Source organism: Hemibagrus wyckioides, linkage group LG03 (assembly GCF_019097595.1).
Source record: "Hemibagrus wyckioides isolate EC202008001 linkage group LG03, SWU_Hwy_1.0, whole genome shotgun sequence".
Lineage (NCBI taxonomy): Eukaryota > Metazoa > Chordata > Actinopteri > Siluriformes > Bagridae > Hemibagrus > Hemibagrus wyckioides.
In genome coordinates, this window is record NC_080712.1 from 32,730,655 (window position 1) to 32,758,099 (window position 27,445).

The following is a 27,445-nucleotide window of genomic DNA, read 5'->3' on the forward strand; positions in this document are numbered from 1 at the left end:
TACATTACTTAAAAGTGCATTGTGCCAGGTCGTTCCGTTATGCATTACAGTTAGAATTAGGTACAGAAACAACACTAGCTACTATAGTGCGCTACGACCTTAGTGTGTATAACATTTCTGTGAACTAACATTAGTTACAGTATAAAGTCATGGGCAGGTTTTATGCACATTTATTTGTGTAATTAATAAAATAAGTACTTTTGAACAATGAACAAGTATCCAGGTTTACGATAGGCATCATAAGGCTTCATGTGTTCTATATAACACAAAACATCATGGGTACAGAATTCATAGGAAGACTTTTCTGCAAGTTTATAACAGTAACTTTATTAGTGTCACTGTAAATAAGTATAATTCATTTATTTTGCTTTTTGTGATTCAGGATCTTGAGGAGGAGAGGATGAAAAGTAAAGCCCTTACAATGTCACTGGAAACACAAACCCATCATTTAGTCTCAGAGGTAAAGCAGAATGAGTGTATTATATGTCCTTCTTCTTTCATTAAAGTTTATTTTTATTACTTTTTATTTGACAAAACATTTGTACATGGATTTCATAGATTTCTAGTCATTAGCATGTCTACCTTTGGTTTCTGTAGCTTCTTCATTGCTTTAGACATTATTTAGACTTTCTCTACGTTATGGCACCATGGCAGGTTTCCTGTGAATGGCCCAGCACACTGGATACCACCACAAAGGTTGAGCTTAACTGGTCAAAGCTTCAAGATATTTCCTCTACCCCAGTGGGCAGTACTGAAGTTTCAGTGGTTGAGCCTTTTGAGGTAGTGCATAGAAATGTTATGTCAATTATTAAAGAAACCCCAGCCAAGTCAGAACAACCACTGGAAACTTTAGTGCAAGATGATAATCCGTCAGAGGCCATCCTGGCTATGATGCTCAAACCAAAATCAGGAGTCAGTGAGGTTTCCATGACAGTTAATGAAGAGTTGTTGCCAGAACCAACACTGGTGTCTGTAGTAGATGAGTACGGAGCTGAATTCAGAACCTATGATCTGCTAACCACAACACTGGCTACAAGTGCTAAACGAGAAGAGTCCACTGATCTCACTAGGTCTGAATCTCATTATGCTGATATTCATGTTTCAGAGTGTGTTACAGAGAGAATAAAGCCATCTGAGAAATTAGAGGAAAGAGAACTTCCACTTAACACCACTGTCTCCACAGTCATGGACAGAGATTTCACTGAAGAGATTTCAGAAGAGATAGACTTTCCAACAGCAGACTGGTCGCTGACAGCACTACATTTCGACCAAAGTAAACTTAAAATTGCCAGCTTATCTCCCTCAGCTTTGGCTGTGCAGTCTGACATAGTACACGAAGTTGATGAATCTGCCATTGGTCCAGCAAAAAGTGAAGGAAAAATCGAGATGGAGATGAAAGTAAGGGAAAAGATTCAAACTGCCTTGTGTGAAGAAGTCCATGATGAAGAGACATGCTTGGAAAGAAAACCAGAGGAATCAAGTGAACCTGACAAGTGTACGATATATGCTCAGAGTCTTGAGCAAAAACCTGATGCAGGTGAGGATGCAAATAGGAAGCGGTCATTTACTTCTGATATCTGTGATCTTATTAGCGAGGAAGGTAAAATGCCACAAAAGAAAATAGCTGCATTGATTCTTGATACAGACACAGTACATATTCATACTACTGAGATCCCAGGCTCAACTGACCCGAATGCAGGGAGAATTGATTCAGCTTCACACACTGGTCATGATAGCTCTTTGCCTCAACAAGTGGAAACATTGGATATGTCAGATGAGATGAGAAAACCATTTGACAGTCATACCACTCTGGATCAACAAGCATTGGAAAAAGTTGTGAATGCTGTTGATTCCACTAAATCAAGTCAACCTCCTGGAGAAAACATTGATAGAACTTTACAAACAACTGAAACAGGAAACAGTGAACCAAATGCTGAGAGAGAAGGAACCTGGACAACAAGCAATGGACCACAGGAGGTCCAAAGAGTGATGGAACCACTTGATCTCTGGACTGTGGATAATGGCCCTCGAGAGACCCAACGTAGATACATGATTCTGGAAAGACACGGGGGACTTGAGATACGTCAAGAGCCAGCTGCTGAGACAAATGTGCTGCCACTGGATACTGCCACAAGTGAACTTGGTGGAGTAGAAACAAACGTTTCTAAACTTCAGGGTATGGAAAACATTGAACAGGAAGTTGGTAAAGAGTCAGTGTCAGCTGAGGCCAGCGAGAAAGTAACCTGGAATGCTAGGAAGCAGTCAGAGACATCAGAGATCATGGGGGCATTACCAGCTCCACCAGCTAGAAGGAAACTAGAAAGGTTGTCCTGTAGTAGTGAAGACAATCTAGTGGAAGATGTGGATAAGGAAACTGTGAAAGCTGAAACTAAACCAACCCCACCAATCAGACGATCTAAGGAAATGGAAAGTTTGTCCATTGATTCAGAGGTCCAGTCTGAACAAGCACATTTTCCTGTACCAACCATTCAACAATACACACTTCAGGAAATCCGGTTGCCACCTGCAGAGGTTCTTCACACTCCACCAAACATGAGACATAAGGAGAGGTTAGGAGAGGAAAGGCTGTCACTGGACCTTGATTCTCCTACCACACCAGAAAGAAGGCAAAAAGAGAGGGCAGAGCATCAACAACCTGAACTGGAGAAGACCAGTAAAACAGTAGCTGTTGAGGAGCCTTTTTTAAAACTAACTCCACCAGTGAGGCAAAAAGTAAGTCAGGTTGAAAGTGATGACGCTTCAGTGGTTTCCATAACCCAAAAAATGGAGGAGACACTGGTGAAACCCACCCCTCCAACAAGAAAAAGAGACAGCAGAATTGTGACCGACCAAGTGTCTGACAGCAGTGATTTGGACAAAACACAGACAAAAGAGAAAGTTGTTGAGGAATCTCTTGAAAAAACAACTCCAGCAGTGAGACGAAAATCAAGCTCAGATGAAAGTGACTTCATCATTCCACTGGTCTCCCAAGGAAGCGAGGATTTACTGGTGAAACCCACACCTCCATCAAGGAGGAAAGATAGCAGAAGTATGAGAGATACTCTGTCTAAAGAAATGGCCAGCCAAGAGAAGGCAGTGATGCAAGACATTCCTGAGGATCTTCTTGTAAAACCAACTTCACCTGTAAGACGAAAAGGAAGTCAGCTAAGCCAAATCCAAGAAATGGAGGATACACTGATGAAACCGACCCCTCCGTCAAGAAGGAGAGCTAGTAGAAACTTTAGTGATGAAGCATACAAAGAAATGGCTTGGAATATTTCCAGCAGCACTGATTTGGAGAAGACACTGACACAAGAGAAAGCTCTTGAGGAGCCACTCATTAAACCGACTCCACCAGTGAGACGGAAAGTTTCGAGTCAAATTGAAAGTGACGCTGTTTCAGTGCTCTCCAAAATCCAAGAAGTTGGGGAGATTGTAGTGAAACCAACACCTCCAGCAAGAAGGAGAGATAGCAGAAATATGAGTGATATAGTAGCCATCAGAAGTTCCAGCAGCACTGATTTGGATAAGACAGTGACACAGGAAAAATCTCTTGAAGAGCTTCTTCTAAAACCAACTCCACCAGTGAGACGAAAAGCCCAAGAAATAGAGGCTACGTTGTTGAAACCCACACCACCAATAAGAAGGAGAAATAGTGGAAATATGACCGACATAGCGGCCAGTAGAATTTATGGCAGCTGTGATTTAGTGACACCAGAAAGAGTCACTGGTGAGGATCTTGTAAAACCAACTCCACCATTTAGACGAAAAGCTTTGAGTCGAACCGAAAGCGACATTTCCATTGTTGATAAAACCAAAGAAACAGAGGAGACTTTAGTGAAACCCACACCTCCATCAAGAAGGAGAGATAGCAAAAATGTGAGTGACATAGCAGCCATGGATCTGGAGAACTCAGTAACACCAGAGAAACCTCTTGAGGTGTTTATAATTAAACCAGCTCCACCGGTGAGACAGAAAATGACTCCAGCTGAAAGTGATCTGTCCATGGTTTCTAAGACCCAGGAAATGGAGGAGACTTTGTTAAAACCCACACCTCCAACAAGGAGGAGCGAGAGCACAAACATGAGTGACACGGTGGCTGGCAAAATTTCTACCAGCTTCTCTTTGGAGAAGGTTCCCGAAGAGCTAGTCATTAAACCAACTCCATCAGTGAGCAAAGCAGTTGAAGTTGAAAGTGATGGTATTTCAGAGGTTTCCAAACCCCAAGAGATAGATGAGACACTGGTGAAACTTACACCACCAGCAAGAAGGAGAGAAAGCAAAAATGACCTAATGGCCACTGAAGTTTCTGCCAGCAGTGATTTGGAGAACCTGGAGACACAAGCCAGAGCTGAAAAAACATCTCCACCAGAGGAAACACTAGTGAAACCCACACCTCTGACAGACAGCAAAGATAGCAGAACCATGGATGAAATCGTACCTAAAGAAGCAGAATTTTCAAGTAGCGCTGATTTGGACAAGACCATTGCAGAAGAGAGATCTGATGTGAAGGGTCTTGTAATACTGACTCCTCCAGTAGAACAAGCTGAAAGTGACATGCATATCATTGATAAAACCCAAGAATTGGAGGAGAAACTGGAAAACACAACTCCTACAACAACTCCTTATATAGATAGCAAAACTGTGGATGAAACTGAACCTAAACAAACAGAGAGTGAAATTTCCAGCAGCAATGATTTGGACAAGACTGTGAGACCAGAGAGTGCTGATGAAGAGGTGAATCTTAAACAGACTCCTCTAGAGGAACAAGAAACAAATCAAGCTGAAAGTGACATTATTGATAAAACCCAAGAAATGGAGGAGCAACTGGAAAAATCCACAACTCCTACAAAAATGAGAGATAGCAGAAATGTGGATGAAACTGAAGCTAAACAAATGGAGTGTAGCAGCATTGATCTGGATGAAACTGTGAGACAAGAGAGTGAAGAAGAGGAGGATCTTGTAAAAATCACTCCACCAGTGGGACAAGCAGCAAGCCAAGCTGAAAGCAACATTTCTTCAGTGGTTTCCAAACCCCAGGTGCCTGAGGAGACGCTAGTAAGACCCACACCTACAAAAAGGACAGATAGCAAAATTGATTCAGTTACTGAAATGTCTCACCCTGAGGTACAGGAGTGCATGATTGAACCATATCTAAGAGAAGAAGATAACAAAGTAGAGCATGGAAATATCAAAGTATCACCTGAAGAAGCTCTGCCTGAACCAATCACACCAATAGGCCAAGAGAAGAATACAGTTCCAACTGACCTCAATACAATTCCACTTCATGAAGAAGAGCCATCGATCCAACCAATCCCAACAACCAGAGACACTGAAAAAAGTGTTGAGATCCAGCCGCTGATTAAACAAGAAGACGAGCAGCCTGAGAAGGAGCTCTGCAATGCTCTGGGCATGGAACGTACAGAGGGCTTGACTGAGACTGAACGCAGCAGTACGGTTCAGGTAACAGGAAATTGCATGCGTGTGAAAGATGTGCATTTAGAGCCTGTTGTTTGTTGTATGTGCATTGTTTGCATGGTGTTTACCACATATGGTAAACATTATCTGGATTCTGGAGGTCAGTCACCATTTAGCTGTGTATATATTTACATAATTGCATAAATTTTGAAATTGAGTAATTGAGCACAAAATGTGTTTTTTTCCTTAACAATGTCCATTTGGTTAATTGTTTAGTTTTGCTTGCTAGTAGCTAATCTTTTTTTGTGATTACCATGCTAATGTAATTGTATGTGAGTAATTATATTCTAGTCAGATTTGTTTTTTCTCTATAATGCATGCAGTATGTTTGGTCTGAAATAGGTTCAATAGCGTCCCTATTATAGAATTCTGACCACCAAAGGCTTGTCCAGGAATTACATTAAAATGCTATTTAATACGATGGTCATAGTAAGTGGGCAGGTTCATGAATAGATGCTGGAGTTTTGGAGCAACTTTGGCATAGCTGGACTAAATTTCCACAATGTTCAACATTTGAACTTTTTTTTTTTTTTCATTGTGATTTCTACCATTTAATTTTTTCCCCCCTATTTTTCCCTATACTTCCTAACTATATCCCCTATCTTTCATGTCCACACTTTTTCTTTTTTTACTCTTTCCTCTTTTATGTAAGACAGTCGTAAAAAGCATTTCACTACATGTCGTACTGTGTATGATTTCGTATTTGAATTTGAATGTCTTGAATAGTTCTGACTATGCCTAAACTTCACCAAGTTCACACGAGTTCACTAATCACTGCATGGTTTTACTGTATCACATTGAAGTATCTTGTCTTTTTAAATTGAAGGCACAAGTAAAAGATGCAGACAAATCAGAAATCAGCACTCAGGATGCCTCAGTTGTGAAAAGTATTGACGTGCCAGAGGTGTTAGAACAAGAAGAAGAAGAAGAGGAAGAACCACTCGGTGCTACGATGAATAATATTTTTGCTGAGATTGAAAAGATGTCTAAGACAAGACCCAGTAGCCTGCTAATTGAGGTATTAATCAGAGCTGCTATATTTTTGTAACTGGTGGTTTGACAAGAACTAATGTTACATGTGTGCAGTCCAGTCACTTAAACTGTCCTTTTTGTTTGTTTGTGACCACAGAGCAGGCCATATTACGATCCTTTGGACATTCTCAATACCTCTGATGCTGACCTTGAGGCCCAGTTGAACAGATTGGTCTTCTGCATACTGAGTTGTCGTAACAGCCCTGCAGTGCTCAACCCTACAGATATGGCCAAACAAGTCGAAGAGGCTGAGGTCAGTCGGCAGGATAGCTGGTCTTTTGATATTTTTTTTTATTCACGTACTTGGACCATCTCTAAAGTCTCTAAATGTATTGTTTAATGGATCAGTTTTGCAGACAGAGAGCTCAGAAACAAGTTTCCTCAATCTCCAAGCAAGATCACGTTAACGGTGAGGTTAGCACTCTCGCCACCGGATCAGTCAACGACCCTGAGGCTATTCAGCGACTGAGTTGCCAGTGGACAGAGGCATTGTGGGATGCATCTGGCACTGTGCACACCAAGGAGGCCCAGTTGCAGCTGGTGATTGATTATGACAGACAATTGCAGAAAGCCAGGGCTACTCTTGAGAAAATGGTGGGTGAACTGGAGTCCCTGAAAATGTAAGTATTCGAGAAGTGTTTTAGTTAGATAGTATTTTTATTTTCTATTCATTCTCCATTGGGAAACAGATTTCTCTGGCTACACTTAAAATGAATGCAGTATAAGATTTGTGGTACTGTTTTTTGGCCCCAACATAACAGAACCTCATCATTGTTTTCTCTTTTGTAACTTACTGAAGGTGTCCAGTCGAAAGCAGCTTTGTTGAGGAGCAGAGACTGCGCTCGTTTCTTAGGTCTATGGAACAGGAGAGGACAGTTCTTGGAGAGCTGATCCAGACACATTCCCAGCTATCACCCCACCTCAGCCAGCCAGAGAGAGCGGCAGCACTGTCGCAACAGAACATCTTGCAGTGCGAATGGAAGGCACTGGAGAGATCTGCTGAGAAAAGCTTGCATAATGTCAGCACATACACCAAAGAGAGTTTTGATCTTCTAGAGGATATCAATACCTTAAAAGAACATTTGAAGATCTTGGGATCACGTTGGATTTCATCTGCTGGTTGGGATAGCAAGAGAGCGCAAGAAATGATTGGACTCAGTGCTGAGCTCACAGCTGCCAAACAAAGGTATTTTGACCTCCATCAAAGCTTTGAAGCTCTCTCCCAAGGCTGTAATTTCAAAATTGAGGCATGTAACATACAGCAGGGCTTATGGTGTGTCAAAGATCACATAGATCTGATTGGTGAGGAGTTGGATTATTCACTGCCAACCAGCAACAACCCGACCATGGTCAAAATCATCAAAATGATAACAGAAGCCCTAGCTTGGGCCAAGAAGACAGAGTATGACATTGAGAACAGGCAAAGGAAGGTTTCTCTGCTTCCAGAAGAAGTCCATCGGCAAATCAAGGACCTGAAGAAGCTGCATTCAGAGGTGATGTCTAAGCAGATACAGTTAACCACTCTGACCAAGGAGGTAACCGAGATGATCCCAGATCTTGACGAACTCGATGTTCCTGTGGTCACTTCCTTTTTGGAGTTATTGGCAAGTTTGTCAAAATCTACAGCAGAAAGACTAGCTACTGCTATGGAAGAAATACAGTTAAGTCTTCAGACCCGGGAGAAGATTTCCGAACAGATAGCTGAAGTGGATTCCTGGATTCTGTCCCACCTCCACAAGGAATCTCTAAGTAGAGAGGATTTCCAAAGCTTGAGTGCAGCAGATCTCGATCGGAGGTTACGGCAGAGTCAGGATACGCTCCTTGAGGCAGAGAAACACTCAGGGATTGCAGAAGCTTTGCAGATGAAGAGTAAAGACATTATCTCTGAGCTTAGCATCTCTGAAAACACATGGCTGTATGAGAAACTCACCAAGCTCCAGGAAGATATAAAGGGCATCATCAGTTATGAGAAATCCTCCATCCTGGAGATAACAGATATATTACAAAACCAGGAGTTGTCAGAACAGAAAATGGCTTTGTTAGAGCAGAAACTGAGACAGATAGCAATAGACATGAAAGGGCACACATTTCCCATTACTAAGGAGTCTCTGTCTGCCATTGAGCCTTTCAAACGCATACTTGTAGAGCACAAGTTTCAGGTTGAACAAATAAACACCTCTGCAGAAGGCAAGAGGAGAGAGCTGCTGTGTTTAATCTCTGAGCTTCATCAAAAAATTAGGGCTTTTCATATTAAATCTCAAATCCATGAAAGGTTCCTCGGCCTTAAGCAACGTGTAGAGGATCTTCGGGAAAACATAGAAATTTTTGTCCCTAAAACCAACGATGAAAGCATTTCCAAAGAGGAACGCTATAAGATCTGTCAGTCTCTTCTTACTCAGATTCCATTAATTAAGCTTATGTACAAGGAGACTTCAGATGAACTTACAAACATCTCACAGGACCTGTATCCATCTCAGCTAACCACCGAACAAGAGAGACTCAAACAAAACCTTGATAGTCTTAACACCTGGGAGACGGCTATACGAAACAACCTTCAGATTGTGGAATGGGACATTCTGAAAGAAATACATTATCTCTCAGAGCAAAGAGTGGTACACGGTTTCCTCAGAGAGGTTAATCAGGTGCTTGAGAAGACTTATGAAGTGGAGTCTAACCAGGGAACTGTGGAAAACGAACTCAGAAAGTTTCTTAAACTCCAGAAGAACATTGAAGCTAGAATGCGGGTTCTGGAGGTTTTGGAAATCAAAAATGGACACCAGCAGGGATCTCGTAGTTCTAGAAGCATTGCAGACTTGGCCAAAAGTGTCCTAGGTAACTGTGAGCAAAGATTGGTAAGTAAGAATTGTATAGAATCCAAACTTTCATGACTTTGAAATGTAAATTAAATTAAATGTAGATTAATTTTGCATACTTTTCCTAGATGGACCTGCTCAAAGCCAAGGAGTCATTAAAAAACTATTTGAGAGGGGTCAGAAGTGCCGGCCATTTCCTCCAGAGGACCGAATCCGTTCTCCTCCCGTCTCTGTGCTCACCAAGGAGCTGTTCAGAAAGGCTGAAAGACGTTCAGCAAGCCCTGTTGTCTTTAGACAAAGAATTCCAATCCCATCTCTCTGAAATTCAGACTCTTGCTCCCTTCAGTCCATTATTTTCAGCACAGAAGGTCGAACGTTTCCAAGTTGAGATTCTAGGTTGGCTCTTGGTTCGGATGTCCACTCTTAAAGCCCAGGCCCAACTGAGACAAGAAGCTTTAGAGAGGTACATCATAAATAATGTTTCTTATTTTTCAGTCCTGGAAAAGAATTTAATGCTGTAATTATCCTTTGCCTATCCTTTGTAAGGTGTGTTAACAGCCAGAGAAGCACCCGTGTGTTATACGAAGAGCTGTGTCGACGTGTCCGGGATTCAGAAACGACCCTAGCGGAATGCGCCTCTAAAAAATTCACGTCTGAGGTGGACTGCCTTGACCAGCAAGAGAAGCTGAAAGTAGGTGTGGCATGCAAACTGTGTAATAGTAAGGTAATATTTTTGTTGATAAAAAGCAAACATTTTTTCCTCCTCTTGGTTGTTCAGACACTTGTTAAAGATGTGGAAACTCTGTCTGGAAAACTGGAGGAGCTGAGAGAGTGGTGTCCAGTGCAGGGTTGCCGTAGCAACAGGGACGATGCCGTGTACTCCCTCTGGGGTCAGGTGGCCAGACTATGTCAGTGCGCCGGAGATCTGCTTGCACACTCGGAGTGGAGGGGAGAGGAATGGACACGCATCACAATGAGTGTGAGTTACATAATATCTCAGCCTGATGTCATGAGAAGTTTTTGTCGTTTCATTACTGGTGGATTCTGAACTTAGGTCACATTGCAAGGGAGGTTTTTGTCTCAAAACAAGCTGTTGTCACATTTAAACCATGAAAAAAGACTAGGCATGTCTTTGAAAGTTTTTTTTCTCCCTTCAGACGTAATACCTTTAGCCATGTAGCTAGTCTCTGGTCTGCAGCTAAGTAATGTACATTATACAGCAATCCATTGTACTCAGAAAAGGCTGACCTCAAAGTGGTCTGAAGGGGTCATTCAAGTCAGAATTCCCATTCAGAAATGCTGGCAGCATCCACATATACCCCAGCATCAACAGCAGACGGATTTTAGTTTATTTCCTGTGTTTAATCAGTTGTTTGGTTCAGTTTAGTGAACTGTTTTACTAATTACACTTAATTAAGTTAATTAGCCCCTCAGTTTACAAAGAAAATGTCAAGGAATTAGGTTCTTCACAAATGTACTTCCTGGTATTTATCCACAGTCTTGTATGCTGGATTTTTGCTCCACAGATGGAGAAAGCGTCGTCTGTTCTGGAACAGATAGAGGCAGAGTTCCCAGAATTCAGCAAAGAGAAAGCTACCTCTGAGGAGCTTCGGGAGCTGCTGCAATTTTGGTCCCCGTACCAGGACAGACTGGACTGCGAGCGTCGAGCTCTATCTGCCCTGGAACTGCGTGTTGCTAGGCTACTTAGAGTCCCCTCCCACTTGGAACAAGCCCCGCCCATTCCCCTTTGTCAGGAGCTGCAAACCATGCAAGAGCGCTATCACAGGTCAGAGGTCACCATTTTTTTGTGTTGTTTAAGATGTTATTATATTTATTCTTTTTACAGCTGGTTTACTCACTGTAGAGAGGTGGAAATTATTTTGTCACAAGGACACTATTGCAGTCTGCATGAGTTAGTTTGGCTGTGCAAGTACGTCTTTCTTTCTTTCTTTCTTTCTTTCTTGTTTTTAATTTCAAATTAAATGTATGGATTTTGTTTTTGTCCAAAATGATAATTCTGTTCCTCTTCGACTGTGGTCACTTTGGTTAGTTAAAAATGTACACACTGGATATTTCCCTCACTGTCTTGCCCAATAAGACAATTATCAACCTCCAACCTCCAGTCACTGGAGTGTGGAGTCTTCTCAGAGAATCATCTCAGAGAGTGAAAAATCTTTGACCTTTATGTCTTGCAGTCTAAAGTCCCGGAGTGATCAGGGTTGTAAGACGGTGCAGGCGGAGACGGAGGAGAGGACCAAGGTGTGTGAGGAGCTGCGAGGGATCAGGGAATGGCTCGCATCTGCAGGGACTGTGTTGTCAGAGCTGGAGCGAGTGTCTAACACTGAACGGCTGCAGGTGGGTTTGTTCTACGATCATTATAATGCACTAAGTAGTTGAATAAATATAATATTTATAACACACCAGTCAGTCTCTACACATCTTTAGGAAGGAGACCGATCTCAGATATTTTGTCATCTTATTATAAAGTAATAAAGTCACGCCTCCTGGTGGTCCAGTGGCAGGATTCGAGTTCAATTCCCGGGCAGGATGCTAACCCAGCCCCTGAAGAGTTAATTCTCAGTGCAGGGTCCCAAGCCTGGATTAACTGGGAGGGTTGCGTCATCCACCATAAAACCTGTGCCAAATCGAAATATACGGACCAAATGATCTGCTGTGGTGACCCGGAATAGGGAGCAGCCGAAAGAACAACAACAACATTATAAAGTAAATAAAGTATGACCAGCTGTTGGTTCCTACTGTTTCTGGAATAATGGTACAGATGAGAACCTAACTGGTTTTGTTTGTTTCTGAAAAAAATCCAGATGTTGGAGTTATATCACAGATCTCTGCTTTAATTTGCTTATTTTTCCATTGTTGTTTTTTATTAAACTCTAAAGATTTGCATCTTTGATTTGTAGCCAGTTGTTCCTGCCATAACCGTAGGGACTGCTCCATGCTCATCATCTTTGATTCACAATCTGCTCACACTGAACATTTTTACTATTTTCAGCCTGGATTTCTTCCTTGTGGAAGATTTCCCTCCTTCTTGTTTGTTCATTAAGGATCTAACTCTACATCCAGATGTCTGTAAAGCTGCTCTGTAACAATATCTGTTGTTAAAAGCCCTGCACGGATAAAACTGTATTGAATCAGACATCTGTGCTGCTACTGACATTCAGTTTCTGTAGAGAAGCGCTCCTGGAAAGCCATGGAGGCAGTTTTATGTTTCATGGTTTAAATAATGCGGCAACTGCTCTGAGGCATTGTTTGGTCTGAATGGGGCTTGTTCTCCAGTAAACGTTACTCTGACTCGTAGGCTGTGCGCCAGATCCGGTCAGGATAATCCTCAACCTGGGCAGAAATATTCTTTCCTTTGTTCCTTGTACAAACTCACGTCTCAGTCTTCCTCGTCTCGCTGAAACTGAATGTCACTGTTTCATTCCCAGTCACAGTTTCTTCCTATTGTTTAAAGTCCCCCAGGCCAAACAGCTTGGTTATAATGTTCTCACTGTATCCTGCAGTGCAGTAATATTGAGTCGCTTGCAAATATTAGAGATGGGTTTCAACACACACGCACACGCACACACACACGCACACACACACGCACACACACACACACACGCACACACACACACACACACACACACACAAGCTCCAATACCTTTGTTTTTTACCTTACACACGGATGACCCTGAAGCCGAGTGTGATGTCATCATTCCTACACAGCAGACCTAGCGTACACTCTGTGCCTCTTTCATCGTCCACCGCAGAAAGTCCACCACGGGAATACGGCGTTATAACTGTTTTTGTGTCCTTTATTTTTGTCCCGGTCTCAAATAACTCATTACAATATGAATTGAGGGAGCCGAGTATTATCTGCTGCCCGGGGGCTGAAAGGTGAAGAGGGCTGATGCTTAGCAGCACAGAGACAGAGAAACAGAGAGAGCGCTTTAGAGTACACTGTATGGGATTCATTCACGTGGAGCTGAGAGTCCAGGAGAACCCTGTAAACGGTACTGGATCGACCGGTAAGATGCCCTGGCACAGATTGTGATTAAATGATGTTCAGTGATTAAATGAAAGATGAAAAGAATAGCAGAGTTTGTTTCAGACAGAATTGTTGACTTTTTTGTGACTGGCAGAATATGTTCGCAGCGTCCAGACCTGATTTTATCCATGCAGGGTTTTTTAGGGGTTAAATTACACTATGATAGATGTGGTGTGTCTTGGTTTGTTTCTTTAACCAACCTGTTTATATGTAAGTAAGTATGTCTGTGTAAAAGAGCTAAAAAAATTTAAAAATCCATCTTGAAAGATTTGCATCCTAATTTCTTTATGTTCATTTCCATCCAGTATTTATTCAGTAATGAAATGCTGAAGGGTTATTTTTGTTTGTTAAAACTTTTTTTTCACGGACATGTTTCCACCTTCCTAAATTACAATGCTGTTGGGCTTAAAGCAGTGGGATTTCCCCTTTTGGTTCTAGTGAGAGTAATGCAGCAGTGCTTTAGTTCTTCACTTCATGCAACAGCAGATCAGCTTCCAAAGAAATGTCATGGTGTAGGTCATTAAATTATTTCACTGACCAAAAAACAAACAAAATAAATCCTCTCCTTGTCTCTGTAGGAGCTTTACTCTGAGCTGTGTACCCAGAGAGCAGTGCTGCAGCACATCATGGAGGGCATTAGGATGAAATATTCAGATATGTATACTCTGGTTCCCGTGGAGATCGACGGCCCTCTACAGGAAGTCTCTCACTCGCTGCAGGAAGTGGGGAAGCAGGTACGGAGTCTTTACAAGCCTTCATTCTGCTTTAGTTTTCCTTTGTTCATCACTTCTGTGGCTGAGCTTTATGCTTAGACTGAATTTAATATATTTAGCGTTATTTACTTTATTACTTTATGTTATAAAACTGATAAATAACAACATGCTAATCTTGATTAGCCTTAAAAGTTCTCTAATGTTGTTTTTTATGATGCCTGAATTAGAGGAACGTCTCACTCAGAAACAGACATGTCCTTATACCTGCTGTCTCTCTCTCTCTCTCTCTCTCTCTCTCTCTCTCACTCCCTCTCTCTGTCTGTCTGTCTCTCTCTCTCTCTCTCTCTCTCTCCATCTTTCTCTATTTCTCTCTGTCTCAAACACACACACACACACACACACACACTAGATGTGTTAGATTAGCCACCTACTGCTTGTGCTCTCCATCAGTCTCGTTACAGAATGGGCCTCCTGTGGTTCATGCTTTTCTGTGCATGTGTGAGTCTGTGAGTGTGTGTGTGTGTGTGTGTGTGTGTGTGTTCACCACCACCTGCTACTTTCACCTGTTGCCACACTAATTTAGTAGAAAATGGGTCACTGAGGTAACTTTGAAGCTTTTAAGTCTACCAAGGTTTGGATTTTAATCCTCTTATATGACACTTGGAGCTATGAACCTTTTCTTTTCATTGCAATTAATGAATTATTTATACTCATTATTAAAGAACCAGTTTTATGATGAATATAAAGGGTTTACTTTTAATCACTACCCTCTCTCTCTCTCTCTCTCTCTCTCTCTCTTTTTCAGGTGGAGGTGGCTGTGTTAAAGAGTGGCCCGTTACACAGGCTAGACGCTAAACTCTCAGAGATTAACACAGGCCTGGATGCCGTACGCAGCAGGCTGAAGAAGAAGTGTCAGAATGTTGTTGAAGCTGAGAGCGCACAGAAGGTTCAACTCAGACACAAACACTGTTCTTTCACATAGATCTTAATCACAATCAGATTGATATGTCCAAGTTTATTGACTCACAACATTCTGCCCAAATAATGTCTATAATATACACTATATTGCCAAAAGTATTCGCTCACCTGCCTTGACTCGCATATGAACTTAAGTGACATCCCATTCCTAATCCATAGGGTTCAATATGACGTCGGTCCACCCTTTGCAGCTATAACAGCTTCAACTCTTCTGGGAAGGCTGTCCACAAGGTTTAGGAGTGTGTTTATGGGAATTTTTGACCATTCTTCCAGAAGCGCATTTGTGAGGTCACACACTGATGTTGGACGAGAAGGCCTGGCTCTCAGTCTCCACTCTAATTCATCCCAAAGGTGTTCTATCGGGTTGAGGTCAGGACTCTGCAGGCCAGTCAAGTTCATCCACACCAGACTCTGTCATCCATGTCTTTATGGACCTTGCTTTGGTCACTGGTGCACAGTCATGTTGGAAGAGGAAGGGGCCAGCTCCAAACTGTTCCCACAAAGTTGGGAGCATGGAATTGTCCAAAATGTCTTGGTATGCTGAAGCATTCAGAGTTCCTTTCACTGGAACTAAGGGGCCAAGCCCAGCTCCTGAAAAACAACCCCACACCATAATCCCCCCTCCACCAAACTTTACACTTGGCACAATGCAGTCAGACAAGTACCGTTCTCCTGGCAACCGCCAAACCCAGACTCGTCCATCAGATTGCCAGATGGAGAAGCGCGATTGGTCACTCCAGAGAACGCGTCTCCACTGCTCTAGAGTCCAGTGGCGGCGTGCTTTACACCACTGCATCCGACGCTTTGCATTGCACTTGGTGATGTACGGCTTGGATGCAGCTGCTCGGCCATGGAAACCCATTCCATGAAGCTCTCTGCGCACTGTTCTTGAGCTCATCTGAAGGCCACATGAAGTTTGGAGGTCTGTAGCGATTGACTCTGCAGAAAGTTGGCGACCTCTTCGCACTATGCGCCTCAGCATCCGCTGACCCCGCTCCGTCAGTTTACGTGGCCTACCACTTCGTGGCTGAGTTGCTGTCATTCCCAAACACTTCCACGTTCTTATAATACAGCTGACAGTTGACTGTGGAATAATTAGGAGCGAGGAAATTTCACGACTGGATTTGTTGCACAGGTGGCATCCTATCACAGTTCCACGCTGGAATTCACTGAGCTCCTGAGAGCGACCCATTCTTTCACAAATGTTTGTGAAACAGTCTGCATGCCTAGGTGCTTGATTTTATACACCTGTGGCCATGGAAGTGATTGGAACACCTGATTCTGATTATTTGGATGGGTGAGCGAATACTTTTGGCAATATAGTGTATATCTATTATACACCGATCAGGTATAACATTATGACCACCTTCCCTGATCCGTCCTGCACTGTGTATTCTGACCCCTTTCTATCAGAACCAGCTTTAACTTCTTCAGCAATTTGATCAACAGTAGCTCGTCTGTTGGATCGGATCACACGGGCCAGCCTTCTGATTGCTCCCCACGTGCATCAATGAGCCTTGACCGCCCATGACCCTGTCTCCGGTTCACCACTGTTCCTTCCTTGGACCACTTTTGATAGATACTGACCACTGCAGACCGGGAACACCCCACAAGAGCTGCAGTTTTGGAGATGCTCTGATGCAGTGGTCTATCCGCCATCACAATTTGGTCCTTCGTCAAACTCAAAGCTCAAATCCTTACGCTTGTCCATTTTTCCTGCTTCTAACACATCAACTCTGAGGACAAAATGTTGACTTGCTGTCTAATATATCCCACCCACTAACAGGTGCCATGATGAGGAGATACTCAGTGTTCACCTCTCACTCTCAATGTTATACCTGATTGGTGTAATAAAGTTTAAATGTTGTTATATATCACTTTGATACAAATGACGATTCCTGAATTACTACAATATTTGCTATAAATAATCAAACCTTTTGCTGTTATTATATTAAGCATTACTGTGTACAATACAGAGCACCGAAATCTTTTTGTTTTAATTCCTTTATCTGGCAAGATTATATGGAGGAGCTCCTGAATTTCTGCATAATTTATACAAAGTCAATCTGTATTCATGTTCACTATTTAAGACATCCTTGTCACCTATAGCCCTTTGCTGTGGGTGACGTAGTTAGCATGACAGGAACGACTTCAGCTTTGCATACAGAATCAATTTAAGTGCCTTGTCTTTGCCCTGAGCTGCTAGCGGGCCGCTAATGACACATCTGTTGTGTGCATGAACGAGTGAAGACAGTTAATAACACAAGGATAATTGAGTGTTTGTAATTAGAGGCATTATCTTCTTCTGTAGCGTGTGTGGGACGAGTTGGACGGCTTACACTCGCGTCTCTCTGCGGTGGAGCTGGAGCTCCAGGACCTGGGTGAGGAGAAATCGGAGGAGACACAGGCCCTTACGGAGAAACTGTCTCAGACACAACAACTGCACACGCTCCTTTCCAAACAAGCCGAGGACAGAACAGCCTTCCTGAACAAGGCACGCAAAATTTACTGACCTGAAGCAGTAGCTTATATTCAGTGTAATGCAAAAGCTATATCATGTAGAACTTCCATGTAGAAATTTAAAGTGAAAAATAACAACGTTTACATATCCTATTATAATTTAAAGAGCCACAAAATGTTCAAATGTTACCTACATATAAGGCACACTGGATTTTAATCCGAACTTTGTGTGTGTGTGTGTGTGTGTATAGATACATAGTTGGATTCAGGAGCATGAGGAGATGGTGAAAGGATCTCAGAGCTGGATTACTGAATCCCAGTCTTGGTTAACTGCACCGTATACCTACACTACTGCAAAATGTCTGGACAGCCATGTTAACACTCTTCAGGTTAAGAACTGGATATACGTTAAACATCCTAATCAACTGTGAACTTTTGACTCGTTTACCATTGTTTATAACCCAACTCTGAGATCCCAGTATTCTTCTGCAGATGGTTCTTGACGACTCGGCGCAGATTCGCCGGACTTTACAGGGGTTTGAGAGTGTGTTGATGGAGATGGCAAGTGTGTGTGATGTAAGCGGGCTTCAGCAGGAGCTCCGTGAAGCAGACCGGGCCGTAGCGGACATGCAGAACAGCCTGCTGGAGCCTCTGAAAACATTAGAGCACGCTGCAGCTGTAAGTTTCCGTATCTGAACCTGGTTTATCTTTACTCGTCAGAGGCTTTAGTATAGATAAGTAGCACTGGGTTTCAAAAGCATTACAGACCAGATAATCCAGATTATTCTACCTGCAGGAAGTCTAGGTTAATTTATTGGAGCGCAGGTATACACAGAGAAAACTCAGAATGATGGATATTACTTATCTTAAATTTTTTTTATTGAGCGAAATAGACATAGTTTTTGTGTGAGTGTGTTATATTTTGATGATGCCTTCCTCTACAGGAAGTGGACGCCATGGAGTCTGAGCTAACCATCATGCAGAAGGACGTGACTGAGCTCAGATTAGCGCTCACCTCAAAGCAAGGCATCAGCCAGGACAAGTTCAGGGTGTGTTTCTATAGGGTTTTTTTTGTGTGTGTAAAGATTGTAGACCGCTTGACTCTTTATATTAAAAGCTTTCTATCACTTTTTTTGTTTTTTAAATCAGGCTGCTGAAAACAGGATCGATCTGATGAAGAGGACGGTAGAGGAACTGAAGAGCTGCAAGACCGGACTGTGTTTACCAGGAGGAGCAGAAAACACACTCACTGTCTTCAGGAGTGCCGACTTACTGCTGAATAAACTGCTGGAGCTAGAGCAGGTCAGCACACACACACACACACACACACACACACAAAAACATCCTGATTTTGTGATAGTCAACCATGGTGTGGTCTGAAAAATATATGTTTCACAATTTTTCATCACTGAAATCCTGTCTACTTTCACAGAGAGGTCTAATTTGATTGACATTTTACTGACATGAGGTTTGTGGACATAAACGTGTGCAAAAGATGTCCAACTCTCTCTTCGGCCTATGTGCGAAATAAAACAAGGGCATAGCCAGGAACAATGAAATGATCATGAAATCACTTTCCCTTTTTTACATTTATGTTTCAAATAGTGCTTTAGATACAGTCCTGGATTTAATTAAGCAAATATTAGCCAGCTTGCTAAAGAAATCACTGACCACCAATCAGCCATAACATCCTGAGCAGTGACCAGTGAAGTGAATAAGACTGAGTATCTCTTCATCATGGCACCTGTTAGTGGGTGGGATATATTAGGCAGCAAGTCAATATTTAGTCCTCAAAGTTGATGTGGTAGAAGCAGGAAAAATGGACAAGCGTAAGGATTTGAGCTTTGAGTTTGACGAAGGACCAAATTGTGATGGCGGATAGACCACTGGATCAGAGCATCTCCAAAACTGCAGCTCTTGTGGAGGTGTTCCCAGTCTGCAGTGGTCAGTATCTATCAAAAGTGGTCCAAGGAAGGAACAGTGGTGAACTGGAGACAGGGTCATGGGCGGTCAAGGCTCATTGATGGACGTGGGGAGAGAAGGCTGGCCCGTGTGGTCCGATCCAACAGACGAGCTACTGTTGCTCAAATTGCTGAAGAAGTTAATGCTGGTTCTGATAGAAAGGGGTCAGAATACACAGTACAGGACGGGTCAGGGCTGTTTGGGCAGCAAAAAGGGGGACAAATACAATATTAGGCAGGTGGTCATAATGTTATGCCTGGTCAGTGTATATTGACACTCAGAGATGTACTGTTATTGTTAGCTAATCTAAATATGTTTTCTCTCTGCTGGGGAAAGCCTTATGTGTTTTATGCAAAGCTTCATTTGGAGCCAAAAGAAATGAAAATAAAAAGCTCCCTATAAGGCCTCTTGATCAAATCTGCTATGGGTTGATCATCACACACACACACACACACACACACACACTCTTACACTCCTCTCTTACAGTGATCCTCCATTTCTTCTCTTAGCTGGCGCTGGAGCACACTGTCGTGGTCTCAGAGCCGTGTGAGATGTCCTCCATGCTCCGTGTTCCTCCCACCATCAAAGAAGAAGAACCTCAGGTTATAACACAGGGGCTACTACAGAGAAAATAATCAACTGTGCAATGAAAGTTCTTTAATCGCTAATTCAGACTGAATCAGAACATTTTTATTACTTTTTTCTTTTTTTTTTATTCAAAGAACATAACTGAATAAATAAATAAAAAATGAACAGTCCTCTGATATTTAACGATGAATTATTAGATAAATAAAAATAAATGCGTATGTGGCTTTTTATGTAGATTTTTTTTTATTTTAATCCGTTTGTTATTATTGCTTCATTTTTATTTTTTGTTTAAAGAGCCCAATAAAGAAATTAATGAGAAAGTGTGTGTGTGTGTGTGTGTGTGTGTGTTCAGGAGAGTGTTGTGGAGCAGGGGCAGGTAGAGATCGTGCACGTGACCGAGGACGTGTTGATGCGATCTGGAGCTGTACTGATGACCGTAAAGGAAATGACACTCGAGAAGAGACTTGAATCATCAACTCAGACACAGGTTAGAACACACACACACACACACACACACACACCTTTATATATGACAGTGTATTATATCTGGAGCATTCTTAACAGCATCTTCTTTTATGTGTAAATGTGTGTATTCTGCATATCCAGGGGTGTGTATTCCTATTATATGGTAATTTTCTGATGTTAAGGCTAATCGTTTAAATGTAGCGCGCGTGTGTGTGTGTGTGTGTGTGTGTGTATCCAGCATTTTCGCTGTCTTCCAGGTAAACACCCTGTTTTACTGACTTTTTTATGTGGAAAAGCTTCCTTAAGTCAGTTAATATTAAAAAGTGAACTGGATTTGGCTTCAGATCGTATCTTAGAGGATTTTTAATCCTTATTCAAGATCCTCGTACTCTCATAGCTTTTTAAGAACTCTGGGGACTAAACAAAGCCTTCAGACAGGAAGTAATTTGGGATGAAGGCAAAACGTATGAGAATCTCATGAGGATTTCTTCCTGAAAATAATTAATTGGTGTCTGGATATGACTAGAGGAGGTTTCATAGGTTTTTAATTTTAAAAATCCTACAGAAAATCAGGTGCATGAGATGTTCCTTAACTGAGGTGAAGGTTGAGGTCAGGTGTAGTGTAGATGATAATGTACCTGTGTGTATGTGTTTAACACAACAGCAGCTAGGGCATGAGGAAGCTGAGGAGGAGGACCAGGAATTATTTGTGGACGTAAGAGAACACATTGATGATGATGATGATGATGGGTGCTATGAAGATGCAAGAGAAGAACATGCAGGGATGAGAGGATCTCCTCACGCTGCAGCCTGTGAGAGCGTGCTGAGTTGTATCACCGAGGTAAAAGATGGATGCTGCAGGAGGAAAGAAAAATAATCTTCTTCCATTTTCTCGTCATCAGTTCTTCCACGTCTTCTCTCAGTGCTGCTTCTTCACTGCTTTACGATTCTTTATTCTTCATCCCATGTTCCTCACCGCACCGTTTCTTCACCGTGTCTCTCTAGACCACTTCCTGTCTTCTAGCTTTATTGTTGTTTTCGCCAATAAAGAGCAGTGCCGTGTGTGAACTAATAGATTTCCTGTGGACTAACTGAGAACGTTAGATCAGAATTTTTAGGTAAAAATCTTGGCAAGATGGTGAAACCGTTATCTCTAAAATTAAATAAATAAAGATTATTAATAACAGGATCCAAAAACCATGAATGTAAAGACAGATTTTTTTTAACTAAAAAGATGGTCATATTTTAAGACATAATACACTAAAAAAGTTTTGGGACACCCCTCCAACTCACTGAATTCAGGTGTGGTTTTTCAGGGGTTGGTCTCGACCCCTTAGTTCCAGTGAAAGGAACTCTTAATGCTTCAGCTTCATACCAAGACATTTTGGACAATTTCATGCTTTGTGGGAACAATTTTTCGGATGACCCCTTCCTGTTCCAACATGACTGCACACCAGTGACCAAAGCAAGGTCCATAAAGACATGAATGAGTGAGTTTGGTGTGGAGGAACTTGACTGTCCTGCACAGAGTCCTGACCTCAACCCCATAGAACACCTTTGGGATGAATTAGAGAGGAGCCTGTGAGCCAGACCAAAACTGGGACGCCTACCTTTATATGCACATGAATGTAATATGGAGTTGTCCCGCCCTTTGCAGCTATAACAGCTTCAACTCTTCTGGGAAGGCTTTCCACAAGGTTTAGGAGTGTGTTTATGAGAATTATCGACCATTCCTCTAGAAGAAATGCATTTGTGAGGTCAGGCACTGATGTTGGATGAGAAGTCCTGGCTCACAGTCTCTGCTCTTCATCCCAAAGGTGTTCTATGGGGTTGAGGTCAGGACTCTGTGCAGGACAGTCAAGTTCCTCCACACCAAACTCACTCTTAATGGAGCTTGCTTTGTCCACTGGTGTGCAGTCATGTTGGAACAGGAAGGGGTCATCCCCAAACTGTTCCCACAAAGCATGAAATTGTCCAAAATGTCTTGGTGTGAAGCGGAAGCATTAAGAGTTCCTTTCACTGGAACTAAGGGGCCGAGCCCAACCCCTGAAAAACAACACCCGAATTCAGTGAGTTGGACGGGTGTCCCAAAACTTTTGGCAACATAGTGTATCTCCCCATACACTATATGGCCAAAAGTATGTGGACACCCTGATCATCAAACCTATGTGTGCAATAGGCTTGAGGTCAAGGTTCTGTACAGGTCGCTCGAGTTCTTCCATTGCAACCTAGGCTGTGTTTTTATGGAGCTTGCTTTATGCACAAGGGCAAGTTTGGTCCTCTCAGTCACAGTAAAGAGAAATTGTAATTTGTGGCAACAGTTTAGGGCAGGCTAACATAAGGGTGTGATGGTCAGGTGTCCAGAAACTTTTGGCCATATAGTGCATCTTTAAATGTTTACCAGAAGAAAATGAGATATCATTAAGTGATAAATCATCCAAATGAACCCTTTAACTAGCCTTATAGAGTGACGGTTAGCTAGCACTGTTACACAGTTGCTAACATGACATTTACTAGCGTCTAATGAAGATCATTTAGAAAGAAAAAGGAAATCAGGCTTGTCATGCATGCACTGAATGTTGAAACGATATGATCATCCCAACTTTATGTGGTCACTAACTGGTGATCAGTCATATTTAAAAAGAAAAAAATATCATCTCTGCTTCTCAGTCCTTCTTTTCTGTTTGACTTTATCTTCTGGAGTTCATCTTTTCTTTCTCACTCTTCTCAATCATGTCTCTTTCCGTCTCTCCTCTGCCTGGATCTGGTATGATGTTTGCTCACTTCTCTTACAGAAACGCCATTTCCTTTCACATTTCACGCACAGACCTGAGATGTTTTGGGTTTTTTTCCTCACTACCCTCATGCATGCGTTGATCTCTTTCCCACCTGTAGGTGGCGCTGTCGTCACACTTGCAGCCGTTAATCGGTCTCCACGGCTACTCACTTTTCCCTTCACGGTTGCAGTGTGCGCTCGAGAGCTTTGAAATGCTCATGCAAATAAAGCTGGTGAATTATTTGCTCGCCACGCCTGCTGGGATTGACACCTCTCTGAATAACTTCATACTGACTCCTGTTCTATTGTGCAGGACACAGAGAGTGGAGGACTGACCGCTTTGGCTGGCTCAGCAGAGCGTGATACGAAAGAATCAGACACAGAGGTAACCCTTTACCACCTAAACCTAAAACTACTCACTTGGGTTTATCTTTATACGACTGACCAATACTCAAAAAAACAATTTACAAAAGCAAACGGTACAAAAACATGACACCTAAAATAAATGTACACTCATCAGCCATAACATTATGACCACCTGCCTAATATTGGTGTTGGTCCCCCTTTTGCTGCCAAAACAGCCCTGACCCGTCCTGCACTGTGTATTCTGACACCTTTCTAACAGAACCAGCATTAATTTCTTCAGCAATTTGAGCAACATTAGCTCGTCTGTTGGATCGGATCACACGGGCCAGCCTTCACTTAGATACAGTACTGGATTTAAATGAGCAAACATTAGCCAACTTGCTAAAGAAATCGCTGATCAGCTTTACACCGATCAGGTATAACATTCTGAGCAGTTAACGCAAATTACAGGACTTGAAGGATACTTATGGAGGCCCCACCTCGCATGTTACAGGACTTCAAGGATCTGCTGCTAACATCTTGGTGCCAGATCCCACAGCACACGTTCAGGGACCTAGCGGAGTCCCGACGGGTCAGGGCTGGTTTGGTAGCAAAATATAGACAGACACAAAATTAGTCATAATGTTATGCTTGATCAGTGTTTTCTCTACGAGGTGTTTTGTTTTGGACCTGTAACGAGGTTTTCAGTGCTAAATTATTTCTCCTAACTGCTGTTCAGTGCACACTCTGATGTATGTCACTTATGAGCTCGAATGCAATAAATAAAGTTTGTATCATAATAATAAAGTTTGTGCATCGAGCCACTAGCTTTGTTTGTTTATTGATTTAATGTTTTCAGCTATCTAACTAAGCATCAGACTTTTACTCACTGTCTTGGGAAATGTCCGACATGTTCTCTTTGTTTGGCCACGTGCTTTGACGGTCATGTGACTTGAATATATTTGCATTCATAACGGTGGTCTCGTTCCAACATGTTCCAGAACACGGACACTTGCGTGTTGCTTCATCATGGAAATAAATCCATTCTCTACATGTGTCTAGTTAACCCTTTTCCCGTTGCTTCCTACAGGCAGGTGAAGGCGAGCACGTCGCCTCAGAGACAAGCGAAGCCGCGTCGGAACCTGCAGCCACTGCGAGAGCCCAACCTCCCCCCGGAGAGCCGGTAACCAAAACCCCATCCGTTACAGATCTCTCCGAATCTTCTCCCAGAGGCCAGCAGAAGTGTGTGGTCTCCTAGTGCTAGAGCTCTCTCTCTCTTTTTTTCACAGAACTTCTCAACCTTCTAGAATTAGACTTTCCCTCTACTGTCCATCTGAAGCTTTCTAGATTTAGACTCGCCTTCTAGAACCTGTAACCTCCTGAAACTAGAATTAAGACTCTAAGTGAAGTGCATTTCCATGGAGAGCCTCGGGCATGCTTATACATTTATTATTGATTCAGGATTATTAATGAAGTATTAATGATAAATGAACAGATTTCTTTCTGTCTTGCTTACGTCCTGGACATTCTAAATCGAATTTTTTTTTCTCTAAGATTGTTTTATTCCTCTTGTGCCAATGATTACACTGAAAGTAATGAGACGAACAAAATAATGCAGGTTATTACGTATAACACAGAAACACAGAAATTTGATGGAATTTGAAAAACGTAAATAATCCAGCTTCCCCGCCGACTCTCACAGAGCTCTGACGCTGGAGAAAGCTAAGATAACGATAACGTACAGTATTAAGATGGGCTGCCATTTGTATTTGCACTACAGACTAATCAACACTGACCAATCCGAATAGAGCGATCATCAGCGCTTGTGATAAAAAATAAAATAAAAACGTTTCATTTCTTTTTTTGATCAACCTTTAACCTGCTTTAAAAGTGTCCAAAGACTGACATTTTAAAACCCTGTACCTTTTTCTGCTAAGCACTTTATTAAGCTAATAATAGTCTAGCAGCATCTACAGTACAGGATTGGGCTTTTTTTTATTGACTTGATTTTATTTTTATTTTTGTGGTTCGAGACTCCAGCAGGGAAATTCTAACACTGCATGCTTCTTTAAGCAGTTCATTAAATACAAAGTCAATTTCATAAGCACGTGTTTCACATAAGACATACTAAGACCATGACCAGTGTTAGAGAGTGTATTATATGAAGTATAATACAACGAGGCATATCGTAGGAGGTAAGGATTTATTCACCTCGCCCTGATGATGAGGAAAGTTAAATTATTGATTTTACTTTCTTTTTTTTTTTCCTAGAACGTGTTTACATAACAAACTACTTCAGTGTGCCTAGCGTACGATTACACATTCTCTCTTTTTATCTGAAAATCGGGGTTTTCTGAAACGCATTCAGGAAAATAAAGTGCTCATTTGTTGTTGCTTTTATTTTTAATTTATTATGATTTATGCTTTTATTTTTATTATATTTTTTCCCCCCACATGTAAATGCACTGTTGTAGCTCTTAGCGCTGTGCATGCTCTCTCTCTCTCATGTTCCTTCATCCCATATCTGTGAACGATTTTGTCTGATTTGAGAAAGGAAAAAAAATCAATAAATTTTTAAAAACAACAGATAAATAAATAAAAATAAATAAACCCATTTAAAATCTACCCCACCTTCGTCTCTTTTTCTCTTTCTGTGTGTCAGGAGCGTGGTACGTGGAAGGGGATGCAAATCCAGTCAGAGAGGCTGAAGACACACACCAGCAGCACACCATCCATGTTTAGAGAGGTCACACACACTCATGTAGAAACCTCAGACTCTCAGGAAACTCTAAGCCCACTCCAGGTCAGGAGCAGTTCAGCCCAGGAGGAGGCGTTAAGGCCAGAGGAGTTAACGTCTCTGCTCCCGGGCTCAAGAGATACGCAGAGTGTTAAAAAGTCAGATCAGGGGCCACACACACCCGTCCAGCCATTAGAGCCGACATTCACACACCCCCACGAGAGGACAGCGGACAGCCTGGTAAGCAGGTGTCTTCGTTCTCAATGTCAGTCTCACCCGTCTATCTCCTCCAAACAAACCTACCATACTCATCCTGGACTCACATGCTAACACGTTAAACCCCTGTATCAGGTCACACTACTCAACTACCTTTTTTTTCTACCCTGAAACGATGAGTGAGAATCTTACAAGCCTTAACTTTCAGTGTGCTGCTTTCTTTGGTTCATTTCAGTTCTTTCAGATGGAGATAAATTCTTTCAGATCATTAATCCTTTAAAATCACATCTTAAAGCAATCATCAGTTACTGCTACAGTGAAGGTTTGCGAGGGTGAGCAGTGGTGGCTCATTTATAAGGGGCAGGTACATTCCCCCCCCCTTTTTTATGCCCAATTGTGAGGACAACAGAGTCGGTAAAAAGGTTAAAAGAGGCCCAAGACAGTGTGTGTCTAAGATGTACAGAAAAAGAAAAAATGTCTCCTTTTTTAAATACTTAAATCTTTGACCAAATTGATTTGAGGTTTTTGAGAATTTTTTGCTGAAATCTAGTAACCCTGGTTAATATTGTTACCTTAGACACTATAGACAGATATAGTATATAGGCTTCTATCGAAACTATCGCGATACGTGTCATAAGACACTTCAGTTTGTTTCGTGTTTTGCTGCAACACCAAAATCTGTGATCATGAGCTCCTGCTGCTTAGGAGTTTAGGAGTATAATCACATAGTATGACATGGACTCTGGCTTATCAACGTCACCGTCCAGAGGATGTTTAAAGGCTGTTGTCATGAAATAATTACAGGGAAAGATGAAGAAATACACTGACCTGGCA

General features: G+C 42.1%; 1 protein-coding gene across 1 annotated transcript in view; it reads left to right on the plus strand.

Annotated features, from left to right (window-relative positions):
- Positions 1–27,445, plus strand: part of syne2b (spectrin repeat containing, nuclear envelope 2b) — a 112,239-nt gene that overhangs the window by 30,732 nt on the left and 54,062 nt on the right. Inside the window, exons 53-76 of the mRNA XM_058385887.1 lie at positions 383–460; positions 655–5,463; positions 6,305–6,496; positions 6,608–6,763; positions 6,859–7,130; positions 7,310–9,362; positions 9,452–9,786; positions 9,870–10,014; positions 10,102–10,302; positions 10,850–11,109; positions 11,519–11,678; positions 13,950–14,105; positions 14,890–15,030; positions 17,374–17,556; positions 17,774–17,911; positions 18,015–18,200; positions 18,467–18,571; positions 18,672–18,824; positions 19,994–20,086; positions 20,425–20,559; positions 21,202–21,378; positions 23,627–23,698; positions 24,749–24,841; positions 26,321–26,635. Of these exons, the coding sequence (XP_058241870.1) occupies positions 383–460; positions 655–5,463; positions 6,305–6,496; positions 6,608–6,763; positions 6,859–7,130; positions 7,310–9,362; positions 9,452–9,786; positions 9,870–10,014; positions 10,102–10,302; positions 10,850–11,109; positions 11,519–11,678; positions 13,950–14,105; positions 14,890–15,030; positions 17,374–17,556; positions 17,774–17,911; positions 18,015–18,200; positions 18,467–18,571; positions 18,672–18,824; positions 19,994–20,086; positions 20,425–20,559; positions 21,202–21,378; positions 23,627–23,698; positions 24,749–24,841; positions 26,321–26,635 (10,608 nt within the window). The remainder of the gene's footprint in view (positions 1–382; positions 461–654; positions 5,464–6,304; positions 6,497–6,607; positions 6,764–6,858; positions 7,131–7,309; positions 9,363–9,451; positions 9,787–9,869; positions 10,015–10,101; positions 10,303–10,849; positions 11,110–11,518; positions 11,679–13,949; positions 14,106–14,889; positions 15,031–17,373; positions 17,557–17,773; positions 17,912–18,014; positions 18,201–18,466; positions 18,572–18,671; positions 18,825–19,993; positions 20,087–20,424; positions 20,560–21,201; positions 21,379–23,626; positions 23,699–24,748; positions 24,842–26,320; positions 26,636–27,445) is intronic.